Source organism: Tamandua tetradactyla, chromosome 13 (assembly GCF_023851605.1).
Source record: "Tamandua tetradactyla isolate mTamTet1 chromosome 13, mTamTet1.pri, whole genome shotgun sequence".
NCBI classification, from domain to species: domain Eukaryota; kingdom Metazoa; phylum Chordata; class Mammalia; order Pilosa; family Myrmecophagidae; genus Tamandua; species Tamandua tetradactyla.
The window spans coordinates 84,730,629-84,757,475 of NC_135339.1; the positions used below are offsets into that span (position 1 = coordinate 84,730,629).

Below are 26,847 nucleotides of genomic sequence, written 5' to 3' on the forward strand. Positions count from 1 at the left end.
CCCCACTCCCATTGCCCTTTGTGGACATCTATAAATTCTCTCTCTCTAACACCAGCTCCTCAGCTTGCCTGGGAGCTCCTAGAGGGGCCAGCTGGGCTAGTGTGAGCTCTGGAAGCACAACACCCAGCCTGACCAAGGGTGGCCCCCAGGGGACGTTGGTGGAATTGAACTGGATACTGGATTAGATGGAGGGGAAGGGAGACATCCCCCCACCTGCCTGTGGGCCAGCCAGTGCTGCCCTCTTCTCTTCCTTCTCCTCCTCCAGCGGGGCTGGCCATGGTTACGGGCAGGGGGTCGGCGGCTTGGAGAGGCCTCTTCATAAATTGGGAGAAGGTCTGCCTGGTGGAAGAGAAATGGGAGGGTGGGGTTGACACAGAAGGAGACTCCAGGCCAGAATCAGACATACACAGCTTAGGATTCTTAGTATTTATTTTTTTACAGGTGAGAGTTCCTGTTCATGAGTTCAATTATTTTTAAAAGGAGAAATACTAGCTAGGAGCCAAGTTTCTCAGCACCCCAAGAGTGTTCCCGATGGGAAGTCAGCCACTCCTTCTGTCCTCTCCTCCTGGGCCTCTCCCCCCCCCCCCCCCATGATGTATCCATCTGACTCCTCAACTGCCCTGTTTTAGGAGGATCAAGGGCCCCTGGTTAGTAATGGGGCCCACTCTCTGTCTTAGTTTCCTAGGGCTACCTTAAAAAATACCACAAACAGGGTGCATTGAAACAACAGAAACTTACGGTACTGGAGGCCAGAAGCCCCAAAGCGTGGTGCCAGGAGGGGGTGCTCCCTGTGACCCCTTCCTTGCCTCCTCCGGTGATGGTGGCTCCAGGGGATCTTTGGCTTAGGGCAGCGTCCCTCTGTCCTCTGCCTCTGTCCTCCCAGGGCCTCCTGTTTCTCTGTGTCTAACCTCCTCATTTCTCTTATAAAGACCACAGTTGTTGGAGTTAGGGCCCACCCTTAATCCAGTAAGAATTCATTGCAAGATCCTTAACTAATTACACCTACAAAGGCCTCATTACAAACTGGGTCACATTCTAAGACTCCAGGTGGACATGAGTTTTGGGGAGACACTCGTCAACCCAGGACACCTTCCCTTAGCAAAACCTGGAAGGGAACTGAGAAGCCATTCTCAGCTGGTGCCCTCAACTTACAGCCCAGTGGGCTGAGACCCAGAGGGGTAAAGAGAAGCTCTCAGGGCAGAGGATGAAGGAAGACTTGGCCCATGGACCTTGGATGGACCAAAGTCCAGTTGGGGGTACGACTGGTGATCCTCAAGTCCCCTCCAAATCCCGGACTGTGTCATTTGGATGTCATGTCAGTGAGGGCGATGACCGTTCTTAAAGCTCACGTTTGCGTTTGCTGGGCACTCCCGGGCTCTAGGCACCAGGGAAGGCCGAGGGCAACCACGTCTCAGTAAATCCCCACGACAACCCTGTGCGGTCAACTTATTATGATGCCCATTTTACAGATGAGGAAACTGAGGCTCGGAGAGGCTCGGGGTTCAGGGACACATAGGTCGGGAATGGCAGAGCTGGGATCTGAAGCGAGTGTGACTGCCACACCTGTGTCAGAGGCCTCTGCCCTGGCAGAGCTGTAGTGGAAGCCAGGACTCTTCCTTAACCCCCTCCCCCAATGCACACAGGGTCCCCACTGCAGAAGGGGGATGGCTAAGAGCAGGTTCATTGGCACTGAGAAGGCCACCAGCTCCTATGTTTTATTTCCCAGGGGAAAGATTCAGGGCTGGGCCGGATGAAGACATGATTCAAATCGAGAGCTGGAGGGCAGAAACCTGGGAGAGTGCTTGAGTAAGGAATGAGCCATTTGGGTGCACTGTTGGCATTATTGAACGTTTTTTCTGGAGTTACACTGTCTTAGTTGTTTTTACAGGAAATTGGTAGAAAGGAGGCAGTTCTGGTAGGAGTGGGAATTGAGCTGGCTTTGGTCACCAACTGTGTCCACAAACTACTTGCCCTGACTGAATGTTGGAGTAACTCATAAGGCCACTCAACAGTGGCCACCCCTTCTGACCCCCTCCACAGATTCCTCCCCAACTCTCCACTTAGATTAGGGAGAGGAGAGGCCAAGGATGAAATGGGAGAGGAGAAGGCTGCCATGGGCTCCTGGAGAGTATTACCTCCCTACAGAAGCAGGGCTGGTACTTTAAATTAAAAAATAAATGTAATTTACTAAAGCATTAAATTATTAAAAAGGGGGAGAGGAGCAGCATTTGCTTTAAGTGCCTGAAAGAAAAACAGAGAGCAAGACCGTCACCTGCTAATTCTGCTGCTTTATCCTTTCCTTTCAAGAACTCTTTATTTCAAGAAAAAAGAGAGATGACAACCTGGTTTTTGAGGCAGTTCTCAAAATAAAAGGGATTTTGTGACAACCTTTCTTTATTATTAAAGCCCCTGGAGAACATCAAACCTTGCTGCCTCCTCAGTAAGGAGCCTAGGAAGCTGCTTTAGGTAGTTAAGCTTCTGTTCTGCTCACAGCAACCCCAGATGGCACAGTGGGCTGGGCCTGACCTTCTAGAACATTCTACAAATGACTAAATTGTCCATAACCACTCAGACTTTCATCAGTTCATTAGTTTTACTTTTTTCTTTTTGCATGGACAAGTACCTGGAAATGAAAGTTCAATAGTTTTAAAACTTTTTTTTTTTAAAGAAAGCAACATAATTGACTTCCAAATGAAACCTCCCAGCTGAACCACCAGTTATTCGACAGTAAAACGGAGGCCTCTGGTTAATATCCAGGAGACCCTTTGCTTTTCCCTCAGTCCAGAATCAAAGTGGAGGGGTCTTCTCAGATCTTGAGGACTGAGCTCTGAGCTGGACAGATGAAAAACCCCTCACCTGATTCATGTCTCTGAGGTCAAACTTTAGTATGCTTTGGAATCACATGAAGGGCTGGTTCCAGCAGATTGCTGCCCCCCCATACACACCCCAAGATTCTGATTCATAGGCCGGAAAGGGTGGAGGGCTCGACTCTGCATCTCCAGCACATTCTCGGGCACTCTGGCTGCTGGTCTAGGGCCCACGTGCTGAGAAACACTCTTGTCTGCGTGCTCCACCCCCTCACCTGCTCTGGCTGAAAAGCTCATCAGGACTGGCAGGCCAGGGTTTAGAGACATCTGACCCAGCAGCTAGTGGCTGATCTCCAGCTAGAGACAAAAGAGGCAGGAGCTGGGGTGGCTTCTGCTCAGTGTCAGTCTCGCTAAAGCCTTTCCAAAATCAGAAATGGAGTTTAACGTTTTCAGAAGTTGAAAGCACAGGGAAAACATCCTGGCTTGCAGCTTCTGTTTCTTCTCCTGTTCCCAAATCATGTGGTTATTTTGGTCGTATCTGTTAGCCTGGTGAGATTTTTTTACTTTCATCTACGTGTGTGCCTGAGTGGGTTTGACATGACTCACAAGATTGGTTGAGCCTTTATCTAAGCAGGCACCTTTATCTAAATATGAAATACCTTAGTAGAAACTAAATATTATGGCAAAGAGATTATTGTTTTTTTAATTTTGAAAAGGGATCACCCAAAACTCTTCCCTGAATTTCAGAATTCATTCAACAGGTGCTTCGGTATCTGTGAGTCAAATTTATAATCGCCTTGTCCAGCGTCTAGTGTATATTGGGGTGTCTCTGTGTATTTGTTCAGAACCACTGAGTCACAGGTGTCCAGCTGGCTACTCTTAGGTTGAAGCATGTGAAATTGCCAAATTGTCAATTGTCGATTATCGACAATTCATATGGTTCAAACTAACATGTGACTTTGTTCCTGGTTTGGATTTTCATGTTCACAAGCTGCTTTACCCATGTAGATTTTCACTTTCTGAACAAATAGTGAAATCCTGGTTATCTGACATCAGTATCCTTTTGTCTGGAGCCAGCCCTGCTTTGAGTGAGGCCCATCCTTGGGGTGCTCCGGATTGGGTCTTACACCCAGGAGGAGGCCCCAAACTACTGCTGGCGACAATGGGGGGATTAGTGATTGATGGTCCAACTCAGACCGAAATGTCTCTTGTTTTGGGAGGATGTTTATGACTTTTTGCTTGGGTTATAGTTCCGTTTCTTTTCCTTGTGCTTGCTGTAAGCTTAAGCATAATTTCTCTCATTTGAGCACTAACTCGCTCTGTGACAAGGAAAACGCATTTCTTTGACAAGGATGTGCTTGGAAAGAATCAGCAAGTCAGTTCAGGGTTCAAGCTGTGTGGAGACCAGTCCGCTGCTAGAACCCTGAACATCAGTGGTGGCTGAGGGACTGCCCACGCTCCCATGTGGGGTCGCATGCTGGATGGGCCTGCCTTAGCATTGCCCGCCTGTTCACAGGCCTCTCTCAGCACCTTCGGGTTTGGCTTTGGAGCTCAGAGGTGACAGTGTCTTGAAGGTACACACTGTATCTCCAGATACTGAGACTCGCTTTATAAAACTCAGGGCTCCAATGATTGAACTGATTGTCCAGCGCTTGTTTCCACTGAGCTTAGTTCTCCAAACCATCGATTTCAAAGCACTTTCTGTTTGCCAGCTTGCATCTTGCTTTCAGTCTGAGTCTTGGCCTTCAGGCTTGCCCTATTACGTGATCGGGTGTACTTGGAAAGGCAGAAGGAGAAAAGTAAAGAGGCCCGTGCAGAAAGGCCATTCTGTTAATACCTTCCAGATGGTGATATGAAATGGGAGATAAGATGCTGTCATCCATCTGGACCGGCAGGATTTGATATCTGCGGCCTGTACCTTGGGGGTCGTTATCACCCTCCCCTGACAGCCTGGGTCGCTCTGGTATTTGTCCTTGGTCAGAGGCTTAACTTGGCAACACTAGCTGCTCTCTGAAATTTGCTATCAGTTCAGTGGGTGATCTGCCAAGAAGGGCTCAGAAGCCCCAAACAGGAAATAGAAGGACAGCAGTTGCTGATGACATCTCACTGCAGCTGGACTTATAGGGTTTGCAGGCTGAAGGCAAACCCTGGAGGAACATTCTCTGTATTTCTTAGGTCACCTGTGGGTGGAGACTGCAGCCAAAGTGTTAGTAGGAACAGGGGTTGTTGGTTGGCGGGGACTCTGTAGTTAAATCAGAAATGTTAAACTGACCCACTCGTGGTAGTTCACTTGGAATCTGTGTTAAGAAGGATTCTGAGGCCTTGTCCAGTTGGGCTTAACAGAAAAGAATGCCTTGATTGGTAAGTCACATCTACCTACTAAATATATGGTAGTATATGTCCCCTCTACTTGTCAACTCTGTCCTAAAACAAACTAATAACAGGTTTAAATTAAATCAACCCTTCTTTCACCTCCAGAAATATAGACACTGCATGAATTCAAGTTCAGCTTCTTGGTTATTCTAGTAAGGCTTGGAAAACTGATTAGCTCCAAAACTGGGAAAGGGAATTGTGGACATTTGCTACTAGAAGTTCTTTAGTAGCCCTATTTACTATAGGAGGAGACTGGCAGCAAGAGAACATAAATGCTTTGCAGAGGTGAAACAAAACACAGGTGAGTGGCCTGTATCCAGACTTAGCCTCCTATGCCACGCTGGGCAGCTGTCCAGGATGTGCCACTGAGGGCTAGGAGTGGTATTGGGCCCCCTAAAGTACCTGACTCCCTGAGACTGGCGTCTTTAAGATGAGTCACTGCTGGTCACGGGATACAGGAGAAGAGACATGAACTGGCAAAGACTGTTGACCAGAAGCTGAGCTGTCATTATCTCGTCCTCACCTCTGCTCTCCCGACATTGCCCTCTGGCAGTTTAGGAGCAGATAGAGGACCGAATGTAAGCCTTTCCTCAAGATCTAGTGCTCATGTTGGCTTCACGGACCTGAGACCTGTGTAGGCCCTCAGGGCCCACCCTCACAAAGATCCCATGCTTGGCTGAATCTTCTGCCTTCACTCTCTTGAAATTCTTAATAACTTTTGAGCACCGAGCCATGCATTTTCATTTTGCTTGAGCCCGTCCTGCCTGGTACTGTTGGACTCTGAGATTCCAAGAAGATAGTTCAGTTGTTCTGCTGTCTGTGCCTGCATGTTTGGAGAGGCCAGGGGCAGGAAGGAAAGAAGGAAGGGAGCTGTCACTTGCCTTGCCCTGTGCTGGGAGCTGAAGGGACAGCAGTGGCCGAGACCCAGGCCTGCCCTCGGGGACTCATGGTCTGGAGAAGAGAAGGATGCATTAACAGAACAAAAACATGATGAGGTACTCAGAGGTTATTTTTATTGCTGCAGGCCCATCCTCTCCTGTGGTTCCCCTGTCCTCACTGCTTTCAGAGGTTGGGGTAGGTGGGTGTAATTCCATGGGGAGGACCTCCTTGTTTGGATGGTCCAGGACAATAATGGGATGGGCCAAGAAGGGGTCTGAGAGGGGTGGCTGGACCTTCCAGGTGGAGGCTGTGCTCGAGCAAAGGCAGGGAAGCTAGAACCCTCCTGGAGCATGGTGGGCACATGTCAGAGCAGAGGGAAGTGGAAGTGAACCCAGGAGGGGTCTGAGCCTGGTCACAGTGAGCCTGGCCAGCGAGATCAGAGAGTTTTACCAGCACCCCAAAGGAGATGGTAGGGTGGGGAGGGTTCTAGGCAAGGAAAGGGCCTACTCAGTAGTGTCCTTGAGTTGGGTCAATCTGTGGATGAGGGAAAGGGATTTGGGGGGACCAAAGAGGGGTCAGACAGAGCAGTTAACAGATGGGCTGGGAGGTTGAGGCCTGAATCAGCAGAGGCAACCAGGACAGCAGGGTGGCTAAGCAAATAGAAGGGGGTTCCGACCCCAAGAAGGGCTGATGAGTGGGCATGACTCCTGGCGATGGTGGAAGAACCAGAAAAGGCGAGGACCTTCTGATGGCAGAGCTGGCTGTTCATGTGCCACTGATGGGTTGTGAGAAGCCCTGAGGGAGGACAGTCAGGAGAATAGAGAAAGACTGCAGCTGGGGACCAGGAGGGCCCCAAGGGAACCCTGGCATAGGTGCTTGGGGGATGAGTCCCAGCACTTCCCCCAGGACCAACAGCTGGTGGGGCCAGGAGGAGGCTGGACACCCATTCACCAATGAGCCATTGAGTCTTTTGTTTGGTGCCTTTGGCTAATGGGACAAGGCCAGTGCAGGAAGTGTGGCCGAGGAGATCTGGGGCCAGTGGCTGGGAGGGTGGAGGGGGCAGCGAGGGGGCTTCTGGAGAGCAGGACAATGGGGTCTCAGGCTGGAAGAGGCTGCGGAGCTGGGTGCTGGGTGCTGGGTGAGCCTTGACTGAGCTGCCAACAGCCATCCTCCAGGATGGGGTGGCCAGTGGGCTTTACTGGACTTGTAGCCATTGAGACTCATTCTCTTCAGACTCCGAGATCAGCCCCCCTTTACCCCCTTGCATAGCTCCGAGTAGCTGGGACCGCAGACCCACCGGCAAATCTGCCCGCCCCTGCCAACGGGTCCCGGCGGAGATGTTTTCTTGCAGTTTGATGGAGAGTATCGTTAAATGAACAGATCCACAAACAATATCCTCCCTTTCCTCCATTTGCATTAAATTAAATGAAATCTTTGTGGCGTGTCCATGAGCAGAAGGCACACCACCAGTGATGATTTCTTGAGAAAGTGAGATTTTAGTTTGAGTTTTCACTGTTTTTGACTATGAGTAAATGTAGGCTTCTGAAGGACTAAAATGGCTCCCCTATTGCCTTAAACAGCCCCCCATAGCCTGCATTATTCATTTTGAATCATTCCTTTTAAAAAATAAATTATTTTGACCACCATCCAAATTGAAACTACTGATATTTCACTCCATCTGTAAATCCACTTTGTGCTTTTTCCAGGTTCTGTCCAAGCATTTTTTGTCATTCTTTGTGGGTTGGCTTTGCCCTGGGTTCGCCAGGGTCCGGTCTCTGTTTTAGTCCCCGTTTGCTTGGGGCTCAGGGCCACCAGTGCTGTGGGCTCTGGCTCCAGCTCTGCTCCTGCAGCTTGGCCCTGACCGGTGGGGACACCATGCTGCCCTCCCTGGCCCCTGGAGGGTTGGACATGGGTCTGCAGAAGCAGAAAGGGGATACAAGGTAGAGCTGGAGCCTCTGGGGCCCCCCTGGCCCCAATCAGGTAGCTCCATGAGTGTTGGTTTTAGCTCTGGGGGATTAGAGACCACAGCTCCAGGCATGCCCCACAGGTGGGACATGTGCCAGAGGGAGCTTGGGGAATAATTGCTGCAGGCCCGTCCTCTCCTGTGGTTCCCCTGTCCTCACTGCTTTCAGAGGAGGGGACAGTGGAGAGGGGCTCTTGTTAGGACTGCTGGGACAACATGGTTCCCCCATGCCTGTCCTGTCCCTCGCCAGGATATGTCAGGGCCCTGCATTAGGAGATGGGATGGTGAGGGACAGTCAAAATCGGTTCTGCTCAAGGGGGCATGTCATGTGCAAATGTCACCTGACTGCCCCATGTGTGTCAGGGCCAAATGTTGAGATGTTCCGTGTTAGGGAATTGATCCTAGGGTCCCTCCCTCTTTGTTTAGCCCCTATTATGGGCTAGTTGTTGAGACCCAGGTAAATGCCACAGATGCAGCCCCTCCCCACAGGGAGCTCATGATCCAGGCTTTCTGTAATAAGGCAGACTGATGGGATAACTGCAAGGAGCAGAGGGTGTGGATGTGTGTAGGGAGTCCCTTAGGAGATGGACATGGTGGAGGTGGAGCATTAGACTGACTGGGTTCCCATTGCCCAAGGCCATGTGTGTAAAGCACTGAGCACACAGTATTGGATACACAGTACCAGGCACCCAGCACCGAGCACAGCACCAGGCACAGAGCACTGAGCACACAGTATCAGGCATACGCACCAAACACACAGAGGACAGCACCAGACACATAGCACTGAGCACATAGCACCAGACATATAGCATTGATCACATAGCACCAGGCAACAGCACCAAGCACAAAGTACTGAGTACATAACACCAGGCACACAGCATTGAACACACAGTACTGAGTACACAACACCAGGTACACAGCACTGAGCACACAGTACCAGATACACAGCACTGAGCATATATCACTGAGCACACAGCACGAGGCACACAGTGCTGAGCACACAGTGCCAGGCACGGAACACTGAATATACAGCACTAGGCATACAGCACTGAGGACGTAGTACCAGACACACAGCACCTGGCACGGAGCACTGAGCTCCCAGCACCAGGCACACAGCAGCAGGCTCCCAGTGCTGGTGAGCTACCACTGTTATTGTAGCCGTTGATGAGTGAAGCCCAGCCTGAGTGCTTCTGGTGAGTGCAGAGGACAGAAGCCCAGGAGGCAGCAGAGGCAGCAAGTGTGGAAGGTGAAAGAATCCTGGCTGGTAGGAGCAGAACAGCTGAGGATGAGAGGAGGCCGGGCCGTGCAGGGCCTGCTGAACCACAGTAAGACTTGGGGAAAGACTGAAAATGCTCTTTGTGATTGTTGATGGGGAGGTGCCCCCCACAGCCTCCTCCAGGCCTGGACATGGGCCTTGTAGATGGGCTTTGGGGAGGTGGAAATGAGCAGAAAGGTATTGAAACAGAAACCCAAGCATCCTGGTTTTGTGCAGGCTGGGAGCTTCCTGCAGGTGTTTAACCCAGAGGGAAGAAATGGATCCTCCACCCAAGGGGCTGTGAAACCTCAAAGCCGAGCTGCGACCTCGGGCTGAGATCAGGTGCTCAGGCTGAGTCATGCCATCCGGCTGGAATGGCCCATGCCCCCCTCAGCCCTGCCTGGCCCCCATGGAACGCAGGCGCACAGCCGCCCTGAAAACTGCTCAGAGGGTCCAGGGTGCATGGTGCTGCTAGACTTGATTTCTGCCAAAGCGGAAAATCCAAACCTCTTTTGAGCTGCAAAGCATCCTGCGTCTTTTGGCTTCTGAGGGTGCATCCCCCAGCCTTGTGCCTCCCTGCAGTTCCCTGTCTGTCCGCTAGGGGCTCTCGTGAGGTAGACAGCGGGGCCTTTGATTACCTGCAGGGCCTGCAGTGACCCTTTGGCCTTTTCACCTTGACTTTTCTCTGCGTTGGTTTATTTTGGGGCAAATGCTGGGGAGTTTGCAGAGTTGTTTCTTTTGGTTCTCAACCCACAATTTTTTTGCCTATTAAAAAATTAATAGAAATTATCCTGCAAAGTTTCCCCTCCCCAGATAAAAAGCATCAAGCAAACTCTTAAAGAAACTCCAGGTCCTACCTGACGGGGCGGCACTTCCCGAGCCTGGCCCTGATGCCCGGTTGTCTTGGCAGCCTCGGCTGTGTGGAAGCCTGTGGGACCGGGTGGCAGGGAGGGAACAGTGAGCTGGGGCTTTACACAGCCCATGTCTTGGGGTGGGGTAGGCAGGCCTGATGAATGTGCCATGAATGACCCGGGTTCCATGTGGAATAATCCTCCCCTTGTGTCCCCAGCAACTCCCCAGCTACTGCTCCAGTGGATCTCGCTGCCCCGGCCTTGGAACAAGCATCTTCGGCTTCTACCTCGGCTGGTGATGGAATAGAAGCTTTGATATCCTCCAGCCAGGCTCTCACCAAGGACTTAAGCAGGTATGGTACTAAGCTCTGCCTTTGCAGTGGCTGTGCCTGTGGGAGTGGCCTGTTGGCCTCTGCCCCTGGACCTTGGGATGTGCTGCTCTAGGACAGTGCCACCAATGCTCCATAGATAGTTAGTGCTGTCGCTTGTCTGAAGTTTACCCTTGCTAGAAGCCTCCTCATAAAACACTGGGATGCACGTAGGGGCAAGTATTGGAGCTTCTCTTTCTGTGCCAACAGTGGGTTCTGTATCATAAACTGTTCTGTGTCCTTGGGTGGTCGTGGGAGCTGGGTACACAGGGTATGTGTGCTCTGTGCCCTTGGGGACTCCTCTGCTAGCTGGGGAGACACCAGAACATTAAGCTGCTGCAAAGGGTATGAGCACAGGGGACACCCAGAGTAGTACATGACCAGCTGCTAAACCAGAGTCAACAAGTGATGGGGCAATCAGGGAGAGGAAATTGCCATTGGCAGATGTGTTTGGAAAGATGCAAAATGAAGAGGTATAGGGTGCTAGGCCTGAGTCCCTCCTATCTGGATGGCACTGCACAAAGCGTTAAGCTATTTCTTGACCATTATTTCCTGGGAACTGCCTGCAGATCTGTTGGTCCTGAGTCCCAGGGGGCAGAGTAACTTACCTGAAGTCCCTCAGCTCTTCAGGGTTGAGCAGGAGCTCTCCTCCCTCCCTTCTTGGTTCTGACCCAGCACTCTCTTGACCACAAACTTTGCCATGGGCTGAGGGTGCAAATGTCTGGGAGGCTGGCTTCTCAGGAGGTGAGAGCATCATGAGTAGAGGTTTGGAAGCAGGAGCATTTGTGGGTTTTAAGGGAGACACCCCTGATTTATGTTGGACTTAGTAGGTGCTCAATAAAAAATATGTTGAAGAAAGGAATAAAATTATTCTTCTTGGTCTGCCCCTCGGTTGCTCATCAGGTTAAAGATAAACCTACCGCCTGACCCAGCAATCCCACTCTTTGGTGTTTACCCATGAGAAATGAGAACTTATGTCCACCTGAGAACCCGTACGTTACACCAGCTTCACTCACATTCACCCAAAAAAGGGAAACAACCCAAATGTCCACCGGCTGGTGAATGTGTAAACAGATCATGGTCTGTCTGTCCTAAGGAATACTGCTCAGCAATACAAAGGAACAGACTACTGAGTCACACAACAAAATAGATGAATCTTAAATGCACCAAGCTAAGTGAAGAAAGCCGGGTTTGAAAGGCTATAATCTGTGTGGTTCCAGTTATATGAAAATGCAAAACCTCAGGGATGGAAAACACATCAGTGCTTTCCAGGGGCTTGGGGTCAGGGAAGGAGGCTGCTACAAAGGGACACAACGGCTCTTTTATGGGTGATGAAACTGTCTGTATCTTAATTGTGTAAGTGTCAAAATTCACTATCCACCTAAAAAACATGAATTTTACTGTATATAAGTTTTATCTCAATTTAAAAAAAGAATCAGGTTTATCTGTGGGCTAGAGTAGATTTTTGATGAACTCTCAAACAAACAAACAAAAAAAATTCTGTCCCTCTAACCTATGCATCCCGGCTCTGGTAGATGCAAGTGGTGCCCACTGGCTCTGGGTCCTCCTTCCTGAGGTCACCTGGCTTCTCAAAGAAGTGTGCACTTGGGCCACCCCTGGCTGTTTATTTTCCGGAGGCAACTCGGTTTGGTTTGCTTCCGAATCTCATTCATTTGCGCATCTCCACATCTGCAGCCCTACCTTGGTGGGACTCTGGGCCAGGTCACAGAGGTCTGCAGGACAGGCACCGTGCTGCCCTCGGGGAGCCTGCAGTCCACTGGAGAAGACCCAGAGCAAGCATATACGAGTGGAATAGGAACAAGAGTGGCAGGCTGGAACCCAGAGCCTCACCTAGCGTGGCTGGAGGGTGAGGGCTTTCAAGGGGAAGTGGCTTCTATGGTGAGAGCTAAGGACTGGGTGGGATTAAACTATAGGTGAGCTGGGGCGGTGCCCGAGAAGCTGGCAAGAAAGTAGGTATTCTCAGTAGAAGAAAGAGCATGTGCAAAAACCCTTAAGAAATAGATGGCATGGCAAGGTAGCAGGCCTTGAAGTCCAGTGGTGGCTGAAGCCTGGAAGATGACCTCAGGCGGGGGCCAGGCTGCATTATTCTCATCGGTTATGTTAAGAATTTGGGGCTTCATTTTTTTCCCTCTTGTTAGAATTGATTTATGATAATTTGTAGATTTTATTTTTTGGAGCAGTGGTAAATTTACAGAAAACTTCAGAAGTTCCTAGGGAGTCCTACATACCCAGCACCCAGTTTCTCCTATCAGTAGCATCTTACATTAGTATGTTACATTTATTACGGTTCATGAACCGATATTGACACATTCTTATTAACCAAAGGCCACACTTTATTTAAATCCCCTTAGTTTTTCCTAATGTCCTTTTCCTGTTCCGGTATCCCATCCAGGACACCACATTACATTTAGTTGTCATGTCTTTCCTTAAGATGCTCTTGGCTCGGACAGTTTCTCAGACTTGCCTTGTTTTCGATGACCTTCACAATTTATGGTTAAGGGTTTATAGAATCTCCCGCAATTGGGATTTGTCTGATGTTTTTCTCGCGATTAGCTGGGGTTGTGGGTTTTTGGAGAGGAGGACCACAGAGGTAAAGTGCCATTTTCATCGTGTATCAAGGGCACCTGCTATCAAAGTGATTTATGACTGTTGACGTTGACCTTGACCACCTGGCTAAATTACTGTGCATCTGATTTCTCCGCTGTAAAGCTTCTCTTCCCCACCCTTCCTCAGTGTAGTCTTTGGAAGGAAATCACTACATGCAACCCCTCCTTAAGGAATGGGGATGGAGCATCTACATACTTAACTTGGAATTCTTCTGCAGAGGAGATTTGTCTCTTTACCCCCATTTATTAGTTTATTCAATCATTCATTTGTATCAGTAAGGACTCATGGGATTTATCTCATACTTTGGCTTATGATGCAATACTTCTTTATTTTGTTGTTCAAACTGTTTCAGCTTTGGCCATCGGGCCATTGACTTCTGGGCGTTTAAGAATGTCCAGAAGCCCCTGAGAAGCCCCTGAGGCAGGACAGTGATATGCTCAGATTTGCATATTTGAAGGGTTTCTAAAGCCCTGACTTGGCAGGAGTGTTCCAGAATTGCCCCCCACCCCCACCCCTGCTTCCTGCTCCACTCCCCGGCCCCTCTGGACAGAGGGTGTGTTCCCATCATTGTAAGCGCGCCCTCCGCTGCACCGCCACAGTATTGTCAACTCCACACCCTCCGTGGCTGCTTTCAGCCATCAGACCTTGGCCTGGATCCAAGGATCCAAATACATCTTGTCTTTTCCCCTCTGGTGGGTCCCTGGAGGATTTCAAAGCAAATTTTTTAAATGCACAGATGAAAATTTTATTTCACTGAAATGAAAGTCATCATTCACCAAGCCTGGGCAGGAGTCTGAGGTCTATGTCAGTCTCTTATGATTTGGAGACACACGCTGTATCAGTTCCCATTTGCAGCCAAGCTTTTCCTTGCTGGAGCTGGCAGCCTTTCTGTGAGATTTGACCATGCAAAGGCTGCTCCATCCCCTGTCCTCCCCTGCTTTTGTCTTCCCCACTTTGAGCTTGGAGGGGAGCAGCCAGACTGTGAGACCTGGGGTCTTGACAAAGAAAGCCCAGGGCACATCTTATTACAGTCCTGACAGATGTTCTGTTCTTGCAAACATGCTGGGCGACTTCCTTCTGCCTCTCCTGCTCCTGATGGCTGCTGTGCAAATGATGACATAATCCCACATTTCCAGTGCAAATGGCTTTTCTCCAGGCTTTTTCACACTTTTCCCCCACCCCCCATGCACATGGATAATCATTAGGCCACAAGCCTTGGGGAGAACGGATGTGACTTTGAGAGGAGAAATGAGAGACTGTGGGGAGGAGATAGAGCTTTGTTTCTCTGCTTCCCAACCCCGCCTGAAGCAAAGAGCTTGTCCTGGAAGGGAGTCTGTCCACTGGAGCGAACAAGCTTTGGACCAGCCTTCCCTTTTCCTTCAGCATGGCGTCTGATGGCCTTGATGGTTACCAGAGCCTCCTGATCGACCAGAGAGCTCTTTGGAAAGCCTTAAGCAGCGAGTAATTGAGCTGTAAGAGGCTGAAGCCAGGCAGGGAATCTGATCATCAGAATTTCCAGGAATGGAAGTCGAAGGCCCTCACTCCAAGGCAGCCACAGCTGACCATGGCTCTTTGGACCCTCCGGGGGCTTGTGGCAAAGAACCTGGTTGGTGTGTTAGCCAAGGGTGGCGTGAGCCTGAGCACCACATTATCCTTGGTTGAAAGCTGACCTCCCACTCTGATGGTGACAGCTGCCCCTGGTAAGTTGGTAACTTGGAAACCTGGCCAAGGGCAGTCCGAATGGAGTAGGAAGAAAAAAGACCGGAAAAGCTACTGAGCTTCTTGTAGGGGGAAGCTGGTTCCATGTCGCTGTGGCAGGTTGCCCAGGGGACACCTCTGGAGAGATGCAGCATTAGCTATAGACTGTGGGGGGAGGAAGCGTGGCCTTGGTGAACTGTGGCTTGTGGTGAGGCGCTTTCCACCCACCTTTTTCCTCTTCCCCATCCCTCTCCCCTCCACCCCCATTGGGCAGCCTGCCCGGAATAGCTCTGTCAATACTTTTCCAGGCCAGGAGAGCTTTTCTCGGGCAAGAGAGAGAGTGCAGGACCTTCTCTCTGGCCCCACCTAGGGCAGTGCCTCTGCTCCTCAAATCACAAGAGTAAACCCCTTGAAAAATACTGCATTTCTGCCCACTGAGACCCAGTGCATTTGCCCCCTCACCAGCTCAGCAGTTAATTTCCTTGGTGGAGTTGGGACCGTCCCCTCTGTTTTTCCAGTGAAAGGTGTTAGTTACTAAGGCTAAGAGACCCTGCATTGATGAGGCTAATCAGGCTTGGCCCCTTATTTATGTGAGCCATGTTTTAGTCATTCTCCTGCTTTTTAAACCCATTGTTTGGTGTATGTTGGGTTAAATAAAGTATACTATTAAAATAAAAACTTCTGAAAGTCTCTGCCTTTTGATGAGACAGCTCAATCCATTTATACTTACTATAATGATTACTAGATTGAAACTTTTTTCCAGGCCGTCTAATTTACTATATATTATCACCTAGAATTAAGTTTGACTGTGTATTATAGAATACTTCAAATGATAGTAGTTTTAATAAGATAAAATTTTCTTTATCTTTCAGTTTAGAATTGGTATAGTGGCACCACAGTCATCAGAGAGCCTGTTTCTATCTTTCTAGCTTGTAGCTTCCACCCTCAAAAAATAACTCAACACAAAATAAAAGCCAGATTGTTAGATGGGTTTTTACTGGTCATTAGTACATTGCCAAGTATCTGTAACCTTGCAAGGCAAGCAGAGGCAGTGCAAGCTGGGTATGAATTGTGAACGTTTGGGCAGATGCTTGCGTCTGTGCGGTGCTTGCTGAGTGAACGTGGTGGGCAAATGCTCCCTTGCTGGGCTTCAGCCCAAGGAGCACAGGCAGAGAGAGGCTGTCACTTCACTCTCCAAAAAGAGTCCAGTAGAAGGTGGGCAGGACAGGCTGCATGGAGAGGGTGGAGTTCCTGGCTGTGGGCCCTGCTCTCCAGTCTGCTTCCTCTGGGAGGAAGATGGGAAGGAGAGGAAACAGGGCTGTGGCTTCTTCGGACTCTGCTTGTCAGGGCCCAGCTGGGAAAAACCACAGGGTGTTAGTTTTTTTACCCCATCTGGGCTGGAGTCCCAGAGTCCCAGAGCAGCTGTGGAAAGGAATCCAACCCCGAAGTGGGATTCAGTGAGAAGCAAATAGTGCAGTGGGGTGTGAGGAGTCAGCTGAAGCATGGATAAAAGTGCCCTGCACAGTGTCTGGCAGACAGAAGGTTCTAGAATGAGGCCCCTTCTTACTCTGAATGGAGGGTGGCTGAGGCCAGGGAGACCTGAGCTGTAGGTCTTTGCACCACAGGAGGCCACTTTTCTTGCAAACTACATGCATGCCTTCTCACCCTCTAGCCCAGCTGGAGGTTCAGAAAAGGAAGTTGCAAGGAGCAGTCATGATCCCGGGGTCTGCTCCCCAAAGAGGGGGTCATAAGGATGTCCTCCAACAAGGGAGGAGCCTAAAGTGAGGTATGGCCCCAGGGAGGCAAAGTGGGGAGAGGGTCTTCTCCCCAGCAGGTCTCGGACAGGACCACTCCCTGCAGGGGCCATTGCTGTTGTGTACTGTTAATACCTTTGGAGCCACAGGTAAAGAAAGAGTGTGAAGCCACAAGCCTGAGGCTGACAGGACAGGAAATGATGAGTAACTGGAATCATGTCAGCTCTCAGAGCTGTCAGGAAGTCTCTGCTCTGTTTGTATTTTTTGATCCACCCATTCAACATATACAACCTGGTGCTTATTCTGTGCCACGCCCTGAGTGTGCCAAGGTGCAGAGGAGGGAGCGTGACGTCAGAGCACCTGCCCTGGCCACGTCATGTGCTATCTGGTGACCTTGGACAAGTTACTGGACCGCTCTGAGCCTTAGCTAACCCGTCTTGAAAACAAAGCGAGGGAAACCCACCTCTCTGGAGTTATTGTGAGAAGTAAATGAGGTGTATGAGGAATTATGTTAAGTAAGAGGGGTTTAATCATCAGCTCTCCCTTCCCTCCAGAGACTGCTGTCCTGTAGGCAGACACAGCATAATGTGGCATGAAAAATCCACCCAACAGAGCTTAGAATGAAAGACTGAGAACAGACAGCACCTATCCCTGCCTGGATGGTTGGGAAGCACCAGGCAAGGTGGTGCTTCCATTGGGTTCTCCAACATAAACAGGGATTTGTTTCTAGTAAAGAAAGGTGGAGGGTGGGCCACGGTGGCTCAGCAGGCAAGAATGCTTGCCTGCCATGCCAGAGGACCTGGGTTCGATTCCCGGTGCCTGCCCATGTAAAAAAAAAGGTGGAGGTCCTCCAGGGAGGAGGACTGCATATGCACAGTGTGGAATGGCCCAGAAGATCCAGGCAGCAGGCCGGGGTGCACCCTGGAGAACTGGGGGAGATGACGTCCAGAGGGGCTGGTGGTCACCAGCTCTGGAGGGACCAGCAGCCAGAGGGGGCATTGGCTGAGACCCAGGCAACAAAAGAAGCTCATTTCTGCCTTTGAAGCTGTGGAGAGTGAGAACCAAATTGGGATGGGAATATTCCTAATGGCGAAGAGGAGGGTGGAGAGGAGTGCTGAAGGTCAGAGACCATGTGGAGCTTGTATACTGAGGTCCAGGCAGAACATGGTAGTGACCTGAACTAGGGCCATGGCCATGGATGGGGAAGATGGATGATTAAGTCCTCCATGCCTGCCCTTCCAGCCTTCCTTCCTTCCTTCATTCTCTCACTCACAAACATCTGTTGAGCATCTGCTCTGCAGGCCTGGAGCTGGGTATTAGGGATACAATGGTAACCCCGGTTGACATGGACCCTTTTTTCTGAGTGGGGAACCGCAGGCTTCTCCTGGGTTGGGCCATGATTCAGGGCAGGGCCTGATGGGAACGAGTCCCCCAGGACCCCAGGCTCAGTACTGGCATTTCTTCTCTTAGCTGCTTAAGCCTAGAGACAGGGCTGAAGGGGTGAGATTTCACCTGTGGTTCCACCCAGCATCTAGACTCGAGCATATTCTCCTGATTCAGGGGCAGAGGATGGCTAGCTCTTTGGGGATGACGTGCCCCACCTCAGTGTCCCTTCTCCCTACTTTTTGTCTGAATATCCATCTCTTTGAGTAGGCTTGCCTGGGGCTTTCCGGAACTACAGGGTCATGCATGGGTGTCTCTGGTTTAGATGATGGGACTCAAAGCCAATGAACAAAAGCAATGTGATTACATGAAGAAGGGTGGAAGATCTCAGCTGTCACCTTGGGACAGTAAAACAAAGACTACAGGGGGATATCTTCTAGGGCAAAGGACATCAGCCTGCCCATAGCAGCTTTCTTCAAAGTTCTCTGACTCTGACCCATAGTGGGAAACTTGGTATTGTGGCCCGTGTACATATATGAGCACACACGTGTACGTATACCCAGCCCAGAACTTCCCTTACTAAATGGGATGCATTCATTTTCCATTCTGTTCTAACTTACATTTTTTAAAAGTATTGGTTGTGATTTGCTAAATTGGCTATATAATTCTCTAATGTGTCACCTGCTTCATTTCTAAGAGAAGTGGCATGGCTACAGGAAAGCAAGCGGTTTCTTGGAGATGGAGGCTACTCAGTGCTTGGTAGGACTCAAGGTGGGAACGGCTAAGGGTGGTGAGGGGGAAGGTGCACCTCAATAGGCAGTGGCTGAGATCGCATCTCAGTTTCTCCCTGGAGCATTACAAAATGGCTACAGCTCTTTTCTTCTTGATCGCGCTGACAGCTGACCTTTACTGAGTACTTTCTACCTGCCAGGGACTGAGTGAAAAGCCTCAGATCTACTTCACCTCTTTTAATCCCCACAGATATTTTTATTGCCCCTATTTTATAGATGAAAAAACTGAGGCCCAGCTTGGTTAGCTGGGTCAAAGCTGTGGTCAGAGCCCTTTGAGTTCTGTGGTCTCAGTGGATTCCTGCTGGCCTCTAGCTCCTTCAGCCGAATGAAGGCCTCTGGATGTGGCATCCCCAGAGGTGCTGTCAGCAGGGAAGGGAGGCAGTCTCCCCCAGGCAGAAGTGATTTCTTGCTTTTTCACAAAACAGTCACGGCAGTAGCTATAGCTGCAACCAACATGGATTAAGCACTTTCTGTATGCCTGGCTCTGTGTGTTGAGAACTTTCTATATGTTATCTCCTTTAAACGCTGCAACATCCATGTTGGAGGAGAGGTACCATTATTATTTCCATTGCACAGATGAGAAAAGTGAGGCCCAGAGGGGTTAAGTTACTTCTAACGGTCAGTTAAAGGATTCATGTGAGTGAAAAACTTCCCCTCTATCCATTCATCTTTTTTACTTAGGTACCTAAGGAAGAGAATTTAATTCAATTTCAGTGAAACCACCACTGACCCTGTCCACTGCTCCCCCAAATCATAAAAACCAAGTAAGACCTGCCTCTGGGGAGGGTGTGGAGGTCAGGAAGGCTGGGAGCATGCCCAGGGCACTGCACGTGATGGGGGTCTCCTTCCAGCTGGCAGTGGCTCTGGAAGACTGTGCCAAGCCTTGTCCTGGGCACTGCTTCAATGGGTTTCTTTAAATCCTGGCCTCAGCCAGAAACCTTTTTGCCTTTTGCCTCTCTCCTGTATGTCTAGAAATGTAGTCTGTCTGTGCATCAGCCCATCCATGTGTCCATGTACTTATTGAACACCTCCCAGGAGCTGATGTAGGGCTAAGTGTTGGGGATTCCATGAGGCATATGTGATGCATGGCTCCAGTCTCCAGCAGTTGACCTCGCCCAGGTATGTGCTCTGTAAGGAAACTGGGTCCTGAGGGCTGGGGGAACCTGCTCTAGCTTGGGCGGCCAGAGAGGGCCCTTCTGGAGAAAAGATGTAGGCCTTCCTAAAACAAACCTGCAGCTGCTAGGAAAAAGAAGCTGGCACCACGCTGGGCATGGCCCATTGTGTTAATAGCGACAGTTCTAGACATGTTCCCAGTAGGGCAAACCCTGCACAGCAGACATGCTCATGGAAAGTGTGAACCCCTTGATATCTTCCTGGATTCGTAGGTTAGAGAGATAAGAAAAAAAGGAAATATATAGTGCGTTCATCTTGTGCCAACCTGTTTTAAAGTTAACCTGGCTGTGAAAAGCTATTTGGAAACCCCCCTTGTATCTGTGTTTATCTGCCTCTCGCATATTTCCCTTAGGTTAGCTGGAAGCGGCAGTAATTGGGTCAGTCTGTTGTCGCAGAAGGATTTTCTTCAGATGCACAAGTCAATTCTTAAAGATCTGGGTGTTTAGGAGAAATAATCCTTTATCCTCAGACACAGTTGTAAGCTAATTGCATCCAGTGATGGTTAGTCAGAGTGCAGAGGGAGTTACAGACAGAGCCCCTGGGGTTGTTGTAAAAAGAGAGAAATATTTTGGGGGAGTTAATAGTGCATGCACACGCATGCACACATACACTCACACACTCGCTTTGCCCACAGATGCTTGCTATCAATAGATTCATGGATGCTATTTCAGGCCCAAGAGTTCCGAATTTTTATTCCTTTGCAGAGCCTTGAGTCAGCAGTTCTGGGGCCACAGCACTCAGCTTTTCCTGCCCCACTCACAAATAGGGCAGCACCATGTCAGGTTCTCTATCAGCTTCTCATTGTGGGCATGGAAGTTCCTTCACCCTAGAGCAGCCCCCAGCTGGCCTGCCTCTGTGATCAGGCTGGCCCCTCCAGGGAAGGGGACAGCCACAAGTACCCCCCTTGCTGCTTAAAGTGAGGGAAGGACCCTGAGCTTTGGGGACTCCTTGGAAAAAATGCAAGATGAAAAAGCAAAGGAGCACCTTCTACCTCAAATGGCCTCTCTGGGGACAATGAGGGGAAACCCTCCCCCTCTACAAACAGCAGGTTCTGTGGCTCTCAAGGCTGGCTTCAGAAGCCAGCTTTGCTGTCAATTTTGGCAGCGAGCAGATCCCATCTCTGTTTACACAAGGAATATATTTTCTAAAAGGCCTTTTATTCCTGGTGCGAAATAACCTCTAAAACCAGTACATTTAAACTCTGTAAGAACTCAGTGGATAGACACATGACAATTCAAACCATATATAACATTGAAGCTCTTTTAACAAGAACCCAAACATTTTTATAGTACTTACAGACTCTTCTTCCCAGAAATAGTTCCCTGAGAAATAAGATGGGAAACACAGAAGTAATCCCCTGACAAGAGTCCATTGGTTCTCTCTTTCCAGGTGCATGAAACTTGACTTGACTTCTAAGTAAGAGCCAGTGTCAGGGTTGAGCTTTATATGGGCTGGTAGCTACCGTGGGCCACCCTGCTGGTTTTGCCTATAGTCTTAAACCTAATTCATAAAAGTAGTTACAGGAAGGGCAGTCTGGGTTATCAGAAGAAATTGTTACTGGAAAAGGGCCACTTAAAATGAATCCACTTAATGAATCAAAATTTTATGGTTCGTGGTGAGGAAAAGGCTTAATTGCGAGACTGGAGCCTGACATAAAAGAGGTGAAAAATTTTGAGATTATTTTGTATTTAGCAAAATGTGACCTTAATGATAACCATATGCTAACGCTTATACAAACAAAGAATTTTGAGCATGTTTTTCTGCCAAAATTTCAGGTTTGCATATTCTTCCCTTCACATTTGACTTTTGCAGTTCAATCGCAGTCACTCTTCCATAAGTAATAAGGACTTTAAAGCCGCCTTCTCTCCTCCCCCTTGTTGGGTCTCTTGTCTTCAGTTGTCCACTGTCTAACTCTGCCAGGCTGCCGCTCGTCAGTAGCTTAGGGCTGTGTCTTGAGCAGTTCTCCAGGTTCACTTTCTTTGACTCCATGACACCCCAAATCTCCTGCCAGCTTTGAGGTCTCTTCAGTGGCATTGTATATTTGCTCTGACAATCAGAGACAGTCTGCCTGCCAAAGACGGCCGAAGCCAGGAGTATTTGAGGGAGAACTGAACCTGTACACGGTTGCTTTGTTGATGGGCGTCTTCCAAGGCTGACCTTTGCTCCCTTTATGTCACCTTGTTACAGTGGAAACTTGAACTATAGAACTATAATCTTGGGTAACCTGATAGTATCCTTATTTTATTGATTACTGGAGTTCTGAGATGCTCTTCATAAATTTGGTTGTCCCTGGAATGATCTTTTTTTTTCTAATCTCTTGGATTTTATGAGTTGTGTAAGTGATCATGGGTATTTCCCTTTTTGATTTGGCTGGTGGGAAACTTAGAGCTAGACCTGTAGCCTACTTGAACAGGGGTTTAGGTAAGTACTCCCAGGCTGACCTTATCTCTCTGGGTTTGACCCACCTTTTCTCCCTTTATCCTAGCTCCCTTGCTTCTTTCTTTTTGTTCTCTTGAATTGCAAGCTTAAATCCTTTTAAGAATTAGCATGTATTTCCTAAAAAATTATCTCGAGTGTTTTCTACATTTCCATCTCAAAAGATTTGAATTAAATTGTTAAGAAAGCAGGATTTTTGAGGATTTTGGTTAGTCTTCTTGGTAGTGGTATCTCTGTTACTGATTTCTTTTTCATATGTAATGAGACTTTTCCACACTAACTGAACTCTTGCATAGCCCTTAGGTGTTCAATGTTAACTCTCCCTCCCTCCCTCCTTCCATTCCTCCATTCCTCCCTTCCTGTAGGAATCAAAGGTATAAAAATACATCCCAAATTCTTAATTTTAGAATAAGAGTGAATCTTGCCTCTCTTTGCTGATGTCTCTTCTAGCACCTTTTGAATTACCTCTATGGGTCTAACAGTAAAATCCTCAACCCTCAATTTCTAGCATAGCTGGATGGAAAAGATTATTCCCTTTGAAGAATAAGTAGCCTTTGGAGATGCCCTTTCTGAAAGGGAACATTGAAAAGTCTCATGAAAATATGGTAAAGGTGGTTGGAAGATATACAGTAGCTCAGCCTTCTGGATGTGGGCGGCTCTTTTCAAGGAGACAGCAAGAGAAACTTCTGGAGATGTGTTTTATGTGCACTTATGTGTCAGCCCCATAAAACCACCCACGCTCCCATGGGTGAACACACAGATTTAATGCCAGTACTCAGAAGACTAGCAGACTAACCGTGGCCCTGGAAATGAAGGCACCAAACAGTCTTCTACCTTTTCTTTATTCATCATGAGATTGAAGACTTTTGCTAGTACCTCTTTCCAAGTTCTCTCGAGGCTTCGTACGGTGATTATGGGACTCTGACTGTTTGTAGGGTGCGATATGGGCTGGAGAAGGGCACACGGATAACGTGAGACTAAGGGAGCGAGGAAGCACCCGGGCTGGGGCTGGGCGGGTGGCTGTGGAGCAGACCTCCATGCTCGAATGCAGGATGGAGCAATTGATTGAGCCGGGCAAGGATGTAGAATTGGGACTCCTTCCTGAAGGAGGTGGATGACTTTTGGAGCTTTTGGAGCAAGGCCGAATGACATGAAAGCAGGGCTTTGAAAAGCCCGAGAAAGAAGATCCCAGATCCGTAAAACCTGCGGTCGAGTGCAACACGCCATCCTCCTTCTGCAACTCGGGGCTTTCACGACTCACTCACCTGCTTTGCTGGTCTTGTGATGGCAAGACAGTCTTCACACGTACAGGTGGGGCTGCACTCAGGTCACATGCGAGAGGACCTGGCGTGGGATGGCTTCCCGCTCTTACAGTTTGTGCGAGGCAGCGAGCGTGGGTAAGTTCAGAGGGCCCAGGGTGGCAGTGGCATGTGGGGCTTTGCTGGAGAAACAGGTTATAAGCAGGTGGCCGCAGCAGGCAGAGCCTCGTCTAAAGGTTGGCTCCCTGTGGTCCCCGTGGGTTTTTCTAGCTTTCCAGTACTCCCCACGGGTCACGTACTGGATGGAGGGGAGAAGGTCAGGGCCTGGAAGACACAGGACTCTGCCTGTCACGTTCTTAGCTCTCGCCAAATGGATTTTTCTGTGATCCATCCTACTTTCCTTTGGCTTGCGTGCTTGGGCTAATTAGCAGTTTAAGGGTCCGTTGGTTGTGTTTGAAGAGGTTTTTTGCTATGTTACCTGGAGACTTTTCTGAAGACAGAGTAGAAGATAAAACTGCTCAAGTTTGTGTTGTTTTGGTGGTGTGGGGGAGAAGGGATAGGTCAGACAGGCTTCAAATTACTCGCTGTTTTTGATGGCGACCCAGTCCCTTGACCCTCTGTTCTTCTGTCTGTACTGCATAGCTCATCACTCAGTTACACGGATTTATCAGGTTTGCTGGTCTTTTGGGCACGTGCCAGTAACTGGCCAATCGAGACTTCTTATTCCGCAGATAGAGGCTAAGTACACTAGGTGCATTAACATGTTGGATTTCTAATTATTTTAGAAATGATGGCTGCACTCCTTGCTTCATCCAGGTTTCTAGGGAGTTTGGGGAATAAGTAAGGAAGGTTTGCACGGGAGCCATTTGAGACTTTAGAATACTTGTACCAGGGACCTCTGGCCCACAGAGGGGTTACTTGGGTTCAAGGTGAGAGAGTGATCAGGGCGGTATTTGGAAGCTTGGGCAACACTTGTTTCATCTAAAGAGGAAACGCTCTGTCCCTGGGGTGGAGAGGAGGGGGTAAAGGAGGGAGGAGGGGCAGGGGCAGAAGATAGCTCCTCCAGAGGGTCAGTGGAAAACCAAGGGGAAAGAGTCACTGCAAAGTCTTTGCAAAATGACTTTGCAAACACTTGGTGTTAGCTGGGCTCCTTTGGGGCTGTCTGTACCCTTAGCTGCAGCCCAGAGTGGGTGCTCAATGCATGCTTGAATAAATGAAGGAATGAATGAGCAGAACACCAACCCCTGGTGTTTTAATAATTTTAGTGGAAATTATTAAAAATGTTATTGTACATCTATTCATGCTTTCTTAACCACAGTATGCTGATGTGATTTAGTCTTTGCTCAATGATTTCAGATGGGGAAGGCAATAAAATGGGTGGGAGTTGGTGGGAGGTAGTCTGAATGTTACAGTAAGTAAGTAAGATAAAGCACTTACTGTGGTTTATCATGGGTGGGTGGGGTGGTGGTGCTGGAGCCTGTGGACTGTCAGGGTCCAGGACACTTACACTGTGTTAAATGGTCCTGGACTGCTGTTGTTTGGGTTTCTTTGGCTGCACTTTGTTTTACTGTCTGTTCCCTTTTTGTTAGCTGTTACTTCTGATACTATCAATGAGTTTGCTTTAAATAACCCTTTCCTCTCTAGTGATTCCCCTTTCCCCTCTAGTGATTCCCCTCCCACCCCCCTTTTTTTTCAGTCTTACATTTTTTATAGAAATGTGGACTGAATTACTAGATAACCTTGGGTCAAAAGTCTGCAGCAAAAGGCTTAAATGAGGCTCTGAGGAATTCTTCCAAAAGTAAATCACACAGATTAAGAATACATGGATTTCCATTGTACTGACCTCAATGACCCCCAAATTATATTAGTTTCTCCTCTGGTTCCTGGCCATTGTATTTTTGTTTATTTGTTTTTACATCAGTGAGATAGTCCCAATAAGTGAAGTGTCACTACATCTTATCTTGTCTTGACTGTTGGACTTCTAAGTAAATACACCTCACTTTAATGCCTTCTTACTTCCTTTATGGTACCGCACTTGGGAAAATGGCCTATGAAAAAAGGGAAAGAATTAGCAGCCCTGAGAAGGAATTAGGTTCCTGGGCCTGGGCTTTCTTACTTGTTATTTCATTGTATCTCCCCCATACCCTTGCAAAGTAGATGCTTTTGGATATGAGCTCCTGTTTTATTTCATAGTCCTCTCTTGTTATTGCCTCAAAAACCTTACCTGCTGAGGGTAAAGACACTTTGGATGGTTCTGAGCTTTTGCATGATGTAAAAAAAGGAGGTAGTGGATGGTTATTTATTGTGGTTTCTCTTTTTTTCCCCCATGTATTTTCCTAATTCCAAGCCTGGCTGAAGGCCATGCCTCAGGTTCCTGGGGAAAGATTCACTTTCCTAAAAAATTTTAGAGTCTAAGTTAGTGCTTATAAATTTTCCAGCTCTGTATGATAAAGCTTTTTGGAACCTGTTTGGGTTTCCTAGGATTTTCTGCCATAACAAATTACCACAAACTGGGTGGTTTAAAGCAACAGAAATGTATTCTCTTAGTTCTGGGGACTGGAAGTCCAAAATCAAGAGGTCAGCAGGGTGGGTGCTCCCTTGTATTGGTTTGCTAATGCTGCCAGAAAGCAATAGACCAGAAATGGAATGGCCTTTAAAAAGGGAATGAATTTTAATGTTATAAGCTTACAGTTCTAGTGCCAAGAAAATGTTCAAACTAAGGCACCAATAAGAGGTTACCTTCACTCAAGAAAGGCTGATGCCATCCGGAACACCTCCACTCTCTGCTGCACCGCCATCTTCTCAGCTGGAAGGCATGTAGTTGGCATCTGCTGTCCCTTGTTCCTGGGCTTTATTGCTTTTAGTCTCTGTTTCCTGTGGGAGCTCCTCACTAGGCATCTGAGGGCCTTCATTTAGCTCCTCCAGGACACAACTCTGGGTTTTGGCTTTCTTAAGCATCTCATGGGCAGGCAATGTCTGCTGGGCCCTGCATCTCCAAATTTCTGGGTCTAGTGTTGGCTCTGAAGCAGCTGTTCTCCAAGTATCTGCTCTGTGCTTTCTCCAAAATGTTTCCCTTTTTAAAAGAAGGGAACTTCTAGTAAACTAATCAAACCCCACCTTGAATGGTGGAGTCACATCTCCATCTAATCAAAAGTTCACACCCATGGTTGGATGTGCCACATCTCCATGGAGATAATCTAATAAAAAATGTCCACCCTACAATATTGAA

The 26,847-nt window shown here is 48.6% G+C and overlaps 1 protein-coding gene across 17 annotated transcripts in view; it reads left to right on the forward strand.

The window, feature by feature from the left end:
* Nucleotides 1-26,847, forward strand: part of TACC2 (transforming acidic coiled-coil containing protein 2) — a 229,179-nt gene that overhangs the window by 109,557 nt on the left and 92,775 nt on the right. For all 17 annotated transcript variants that reach the window (XM_077126268.1, XM_077126273.1, XM_077126280.1 and 14 more), the window contains one exon: nt 10,347-10,481. In XM_077126268.1, coding sequence (XP_076982383.1) covers nt 10,347-10,481 — 135 coding nt within the window. The remainder of the gene's footprint in view (nt 1-10,346; nt 10,482-26,847) is intronic.